The sequence below is a fragment of the Aegilops tauschii genome, chromosome 5, assembly GCF_002575655.3.
Source record: "Aegilops tauschii subsp. strangulata cultivar AL8/78 chromosome 5, Aet v6.0, whole genome shotgun sequence".
Taxonomy (NCBI): domain Eukaryota; kingdom Viridiplantae; phylum Streptophyta; class Magnoliopsida; order Poales; family Poaceae; genus Aegilops; species Aegilops tauschii.
The window spans coordinates 490,653,027-490,659,860 of NC_053039.3; the positions used below are offsets into that span (position 1 = coordinate 490,653,027).

General features: G+C 49.4%; 1 protein-coding gene across 1 annotated transcript; it reads left to right on the plus strand.

The window, feature by feature from the left end:
- The first annotated feature begins 5,210 nt into the window (after positions 1-5,210).
- LOC109753321 (uncharacterized) lies at positions 5,211-6,479 on the plus strand. The gene is made up of 5 exons (XM_020312224.1): positions 5,211-5,672; positions 5,759-5,941; positions 6,046-6,111; positions 6,229-6,294; positions 6,390-6,479. The coding sequence occupies exons 1-5, from the start codon at positions 5,211-5,213 to the stop codon at positions 6,477-6,479; spliced, it is 867 nt and encodes a 288-aa protein (XP_020167813.1).
- The last annotated feature ends 355 nt before the right edge of the window (positions 6,480-6,834 follow it).

The window sequence follows — 6,834 nt, forward strand, 5'->3', positions numbered from 1 at the left end:
AAATGCCACCAGAACGACCTCCAGACGGTTGTGAAATCCAAGTAAAGTCTATCCCTCCTGAAAGACAGTTAAGCAGACTCACTGAGAAATCATGTCTCTCCGTTTCAGAGATAGCCAAAAAATCTAAATTGTATTCCTGATTACATTCCGCGATGAATAAATATTTAGCCAAGTCATGAAGACCTCTGCTATTAAAAAACATTCCATTCATGAGGAAACAATAGGAGATTTAGAACACTTCGCCCTCTTATGGGACTTACTAACTTTTTTTAAACGTGCGGTCTTTGATTTACGTCCGGATGTTGTAAGCTTAATCAATGAACTAAGCCCGGGTTCATCTAGACCCACGTCCGAAACCGCTCCTACTAAATGAGAGAGTAGCTGACCATCTGATGAGTCATGCAGCTCCTCCTCATCGGTGTGGGAGGCATAAGGCCTGCTAGAAACACGTGGAGTAACTTTTAATCGGTATATTCCAAGTGTTTCAAAGCGTTAGTTGAAATAGAAATATCCTTATCATTCTTTCCAAGACTAACACCCATATTATTTAACTTAGAAACGATGGCAGTGTTGAAAAAGGCTAGAAAGGATTTGGGTGACGACGTAATACCTTGGTTGTCGAGGTTGTGCGTTGCTTTACGCCGCATAGCCTTGGCCAATGAGTCCTCATCGGTGTCCATAGAACCGTCGTCGGCAACCGAATGCCGACAATTTCGGCATGTAGGAGTCACCCCTGGCTGTGGTCGTGGCGGCTCTGCTGCCGGAGAAGGGGATGCTGGTGGAGTAACCCCATCCCCCACAGTCTCAACCGCTGGCTCTAGCGACGAGGCCGCCGTCAGAAGCGTTTGTTTTACTGTCATTTCCTTTGAACTCCGTATCCTGTTTCAATCAAGTGATGGAGCAGGCGGGCGTCCGTGGCGGTCTCCCGTGACTCTAAAAAAAAGTGCATACAGCATGTAATCATAGATACTTACACGCCAGTAATGCTGGTGGCTACGGCCAGCCTACGACCAATTAGTCGAAAAGAAAATCAAACCATATACTGTGACAGCTACGCAGTCTCCAGCGCTGCAGCTTGCAAGACTGTCAGCATGTGGACGCGCTTTGTTGTTTAACAAGTTTGGACGTGCTTGCAACGCCCAATGGCCACAGCTAGCTACACTGGCACTTAACAAAGATGAATATCATGTATAACGCGCCTTGCTAGCTGCTAAAACTTTCACAAGGAAAAGAAACAAGTGGAAGAACTGTGCAGCTTCACAATTAACTAATTGCAGCTCAATGCTGTCTTTATAATTAGCACCCAAGTCTTGCAAGCTCATTAGCAGAAATATCATCATCCGTTAACACATATTGTTAATTCGGATTCACGTTGATAGTGTATCACTTTAGAGAGGCTCAAGGGGCGATCCGCGGCGGCCGGTGAGCTAGATGACAGTTGTAACACAAATTAAAACTCGCTTTGAAGATTTCATCGCAATATCGCATTTTCTTTTTTCTTGGAAATGATAAATCAAAAGGTAACCATACAGGTCGTGTATGTTGGCCCAGACCCGACGCCGAGTACTTTCCGGCGACGGTGATACGACCGACGACGAACGACGATGACGAACGGAGCTCGCTGACGAACTCGACGAAGTGCTTTACGCCGAGATGCACCGATCAACCGCAGTGCAAAGCTAGCCTCCTTTAGTTAATCTTGCTCTTGATCGATCAAGCGTCGTAGTTGCTGCAAGCAACACAAAACAGCACACGTACATACACAACGGCCAGCCGGCCGGAAGCACGCACGCGTATAACCGATGTATTGCCACAGGAACGTATCGTCCCTGGTGATTACTTTATTGCTTCAACTCACGGTTTTGTTACAAGGGGATACTTGACTATATATACTAGCTAAGCCAACTAGTACTAGTCCTACACGGTGCTTGTTTAGGAATCCTACACGGACACACACACATATACGTGCACGGCAAGGACACGGACGTAATCGTGTTTAACTCCAACAATCACCCCCCTAAACACGACGTCGTCACGTGACCGCTCCGACGCCGATCCTTCTTCGCTTCTCCAAGAACTTCTCTCGATCCAAACTCTTGGTTAGGATATCCGCCATTTGATCATCGGTGCAAACGTAGTTGACCTTCATCTTACCTTCTTCCACGCAGTCCTTTATGTAGTGATGCATTATATCAATGTGCTTACTTCTATCATGATGCACTGGATTCTTACATAGAGCAATCGTGGACTTGTTGTCAACGTAGAGCACCACTCCTTCCGGTTCCTTGTCAGTGAGGTCACCGAGTAGCCTTTCTAGCCACACACCTTGACCTGCCGCGGTTGCAGCTGCAATATACTCCGCTTCACAGGATGATAATGCGACCACCTTCTGCTTTTGTGATAGCCAACTCACTATGCTTCTTCCCAAGAAATATGCCACGCCCGAGGTACTTTTACGGTCGTCAATATCTCCTGCCAAGTCGCTATCACTGTAGCCAAGTAGCTCCACCATCTCCTTCCGCTTCTCTCTCAAATAGACGCAACCGAAGTTAGTTGTCCCTTTGATGTACCTAAGTATTTGTTTCACAGCTGCCCAATGTTCTGTCGTGGGTGCTTCCATAAAGCGACTCACTACGCCAACGGAATATGCTAAGTCTGGTCGTGTATTCACAAGATACCTTAGGCTTCCAACCACACTTCTATACTCCGTTACATCAACCGCGGGTGCTTGGCTCCTCTTGCTAAGTTTAAGTCGAGGCTCCATTGGAACATGACTTGGATTGCAGTCCTCCATGCTACAGCTTTCAAGAATCTTCTTTGCATATGCCTCCTGGCATAGTGTGATTCCCTCCGGCTTTTGATGTACCTCGATCCCGAGATAGTAAGTAAAGAGCCCTAGATCACTCATCTTGAAAAGCTCCTTCATTTGTAGCTTGAATCTAGCAATCTCCTCCTCATCTGCTCCAGTTATCAAGAGATCATCAACATAGATGCCCACTAGGAGACGATCCTTGCCTTTACCTCGCTTATACATAGCATGCTTCAGTGGACTTTTCTCAAAACCAAGAAAAACTAGTGTACGATCAAGCTTGATGTTCCACGCCCGAGGAGCTTGGCATAGCCCGTACAATGCCTTGTGTAGTTTCAACACCTTGTGCTCCTCTCTTTTTTGATGTAACCCGGTGGTTGCTTCACATATACTTCTTCTTTCAACTCCCCGTTCAAAAAAGCGGATTTTACATCCATGTGATGTAGCTTCCAAGATTCTTGAGCCGCGAGAGCTATAACTAGCCTCACCGATTCCATCCTTGTGACAGGAGCGAACACTTCCTCGAAGTCTACACCTTGCTCTTGCACGTATCCTTTGGCTACGAGCCTTGCCTTATACTTCACCAAGTTTCCTTCGGCATCTTTCTTGACTTTGTACACCCACTTGAGCCCTATGATTTTATGGTCGTTGGGTGGATCCACGAGCTCCCATGTTTTGTTGTCTTGGATCGATCCCAACTCCTCGTCCATAGCACGACGCCAACACTCCTCCGTGTTTGCATCTTCAAATTTCGTCGGTTCCTCGACGCTAAGCAGATACCGCCGTCCTCTTCCTTTAATTTTCACAGGATTTACTTTTGGAAGCACTTCCTTTGGATATAAATCCACCACTGGTCGAAGATGTACTGGTGTCGGCGGACGTTCCCTTGTCTCCTGTACAGTCGAAGACGAAGTTACATCATCTGGAGTTGCCAAACTCCCGATTTCTGGCGATTGAAGCACTCCTGGACTGGCTGTACGTCCACCAGATGAACCAGTTGAGATTGGTGTTCCTTCTCCTACACGTACAGGAGAACCAGCCAGCTCATGTGCACCACGTGGGCTTCCCAGGCTGGTTGATGAGCCACCTGGGCTTTGAGGTGGACTGCCTCCTGATGGGCTTCGTCCAGTGCCTCCACGCATATGTGAGCCACCAGGTCGAGCGCCGCTGGTGCTGCCTGGCGTGTCTTCAGGCGCACCAGCCGGTCCTTCTTGCTCGTGCGCGTGTAACGCAGCGGGAGTAGCTCGTTGGCACGGAGACCACACTCCATGAGGGCCTTCCAGACCCCGAAGTTCTCGCGATCAAATCGTGGGTACGACGAATTCGTCGGAGCAGCAAATACTTTAGCCGCACCGGAGTATTCTGTCAGTTGCTTGTTCTTATCGTCGTCCGCCATGATCCTCCGTTACTAGAAGACCAACCTTGCTCTAGATACCAATTGTTGGCCCAGACCCGACGCCGAGTACTTTCCGGCGACGGTGATACGACCGACGACGAACGACGATGACGAACGGAGCTCGCTGACGAACTCGACGAAGTGCTTTACGCCGAGATGCACCGATCAACCGCAGTGCAAAGCTAGCCTCCTTTAGCTAATCTTGCTCTTGATCGATCAAGCGTCGTAGTTGCTGCAAGCAACACAAAACAGCACACGTACATACACAACGGCCAGCCGGCCGGAAGCACGCACGCGTATAACCGATGTATTGCCACAGGAATGTATCGTCCCTGGTGATTACTTTATTTCTTCAACTCACGGTTTTGTTACAAGGGGATACTTGACTATATATACTAGCTAAGCCAACTAGTACTAGTCCTACACGGTGCTTGTTTAGGAATCCTACACGGACACACACATATACGTGCACGGCAAGGACACGGACGTGATCGTGTTTAACTCCAACAGTGTAAATGGTGTTTCATCAGATCTAAGTGAACTTGTTCGACAGATTACGCGGCACGAATTAACTGACGCTCACTCTCACAGGCGCACACGAATTGAGCACAGTTTCAGCCCATGTTTCTATGTTTCTGTGTTGTCAGTTGTCACAAGAATGTTCTCAGTATCTTACCAATCATTTCCCATTTTCCTCTTCGAGATGGTAGTATTTGTATACTACTACTAGTGTTCTTTCTTGAGGCTTCTTATATTTTGCTGACCCAATCAGCCGTTCCCCAGCTTGCACCTGGCACTAGCACTAGCAGCCTGAGCTGTGCAAGAAACAATTTTGAGCTCATCTCAACGGCCATATATACACGAGCACGTACACATCGTCAGCCACTTGCGTGCATGCTCCCTAGCTAGTCCCTTCAGTACGCCGCAGTGCAGCTAGCGTTCATCTCTCCGTGCTTGCGTTGCACCATTCGCCTCGCTTGGACAGCAGTACGTACTAGCTGCACAATGTCGCGGGACCAGGCGGCTGTCGTCAGGCCGCAGGAGGCCGCGCGGTGGTCGCCGTACCACGCGCCGGACGAGGAGGAGTCGGAGATCGTGGCGCAGTTCCTGACGGCGCCGTACCCGTGCTTCGACGGCGGCTGCTGCAGCTACGACTTCCTCGGCGAGCCCAACGTGTCGCTCGGGATCAACACGCTCTCCTACTGCGGCTCCATCGACCTCAACCTCTCCCGGAAGGAGGAGAGGGTCGGTAAGCGTGGTGGCAATGGCAACATGGTCCCCGGCCCTTCGCCCGCTGGTCGCGGTCGCGTCCGCGCCGGTGCTAGTTGCCTCCTCGGCGACCGCGACCGCAATGGCGACGGTGCCGCCGCAACGCCGAAGCGGAAGGTTTTTCAGGCCGGCAATGCCCATGATCAGGGCGGGGATCTTGGACGGCACAAGAAGAAGGCTCGAGCTGCAGATCACAAGGCAACTTCGATCGACAGCTATAGCTGCAGAGTTTACCTACGTAAAGTGTCGAGGCTGATTCAGTTTAATTGGCCGTGATCATGCAGGGGGAGAAGTCTGTAACATCCAAGACGGTGCAGAAGCAGAGACCTAGCAGCAGCTACTTCTCGGACGAGTCCAATTGCTCCCAGGGGAACCGCGGCGAGGAGGCCAACGTCGCCGGCGGCGGCACCATGAAAGCGCGGGCCGGCCGCGGGTCGGCGGCCGATCCCCAGAGCCTCTATGCGAAGGTGAGCTCAATGCATGTGCAGCCCCGCAGGTCAATTCAATACGACCGTTTCAGTGGGTGTATGTATACAAGGATTGGTTCAGAGTTTTGTTCTGTCCAATGCAGAGAAGAAGGGAGAAGATCAACGACAGACTCCGGGCTTTGCAGAAGCTGGTACCCAACGGAACCAAAGTAACTCTCGTGTGCATACATTTTGTACTGTAAAAGAAATTCAACTAGAGATTGCATCGGTTACTACTAAGTTGCTGCCTGCTAGTATGTTCTGACTCTTGTGAAACTTCTTGACAGGTGGATCTCAGCACTATGCTGGAGGAGGCAGTCCTCTACGTCAAGTTCTTGCAGCTACAGATCAAGGTAACCATAATGTTCATGGTTGTTGTAAACCTTTCTTTCCTTGGAACTTTGTATGATCGTGATGTCTCTTACCAGAAAGGTTGTCTCATGATCAGGTGCTCAGTTCTGACGAGATGTGGATGTACGCGCCGCTCGCTTACAGCGGCATGAGCTTCGGAATCGATCTGAGGATCACCCCTCAGTGATGAGCCTTTTCTTTTAAGAAGAAAAATCCATGATGAACTTGACTCACTTGATTTCCATCCCAACGAGGCGAAAACTGACCATTCTGAAAGAGGATGAATTGTTAAGAACAATCCATGCTTACAAATGTACTGCTACTGACTATGTTCCAGAATTTCTGTACCCAAAGGTTTGCAGTTGTCTTCCTTTGCAAGAAGCCAAGAAGAAGCAATCTTCCGGTCACTCGACAGCATTTCTCCACAAATCATGTTCAAAATCACAAATGCAAACGAGGCTTCGGTCTTCACAGGTCCTGCACTTTGTAGATCAGCAGAACGTGTGCCGCCGGGAATGCAAGTCTTTTTTAGTAGAGCACGC

Coding starts and splice junctions, on each gene's coding strand:
- LOC109753321 (XM_020312224.1), top strand. CDS start 5,211: ATGTCGCGGGACCAGGCGGCTGTCGTCAGGCCGCAGGAGGCCGCGCGG. Junction 6,112..6,228: donor TGGTACCCAACGGAACCAAA/GTAACTCTCGTG, acceptor ACTTCTTGACAG/GTGGATCTCAGCACTATGCT. Junction 6,295..6,389: donor TCTTGCAGCTACAGATCAAG/GTAACCATAATG, acceptor TCTCATGATCAG/GTGCTCAGTTCTGACGAGAT.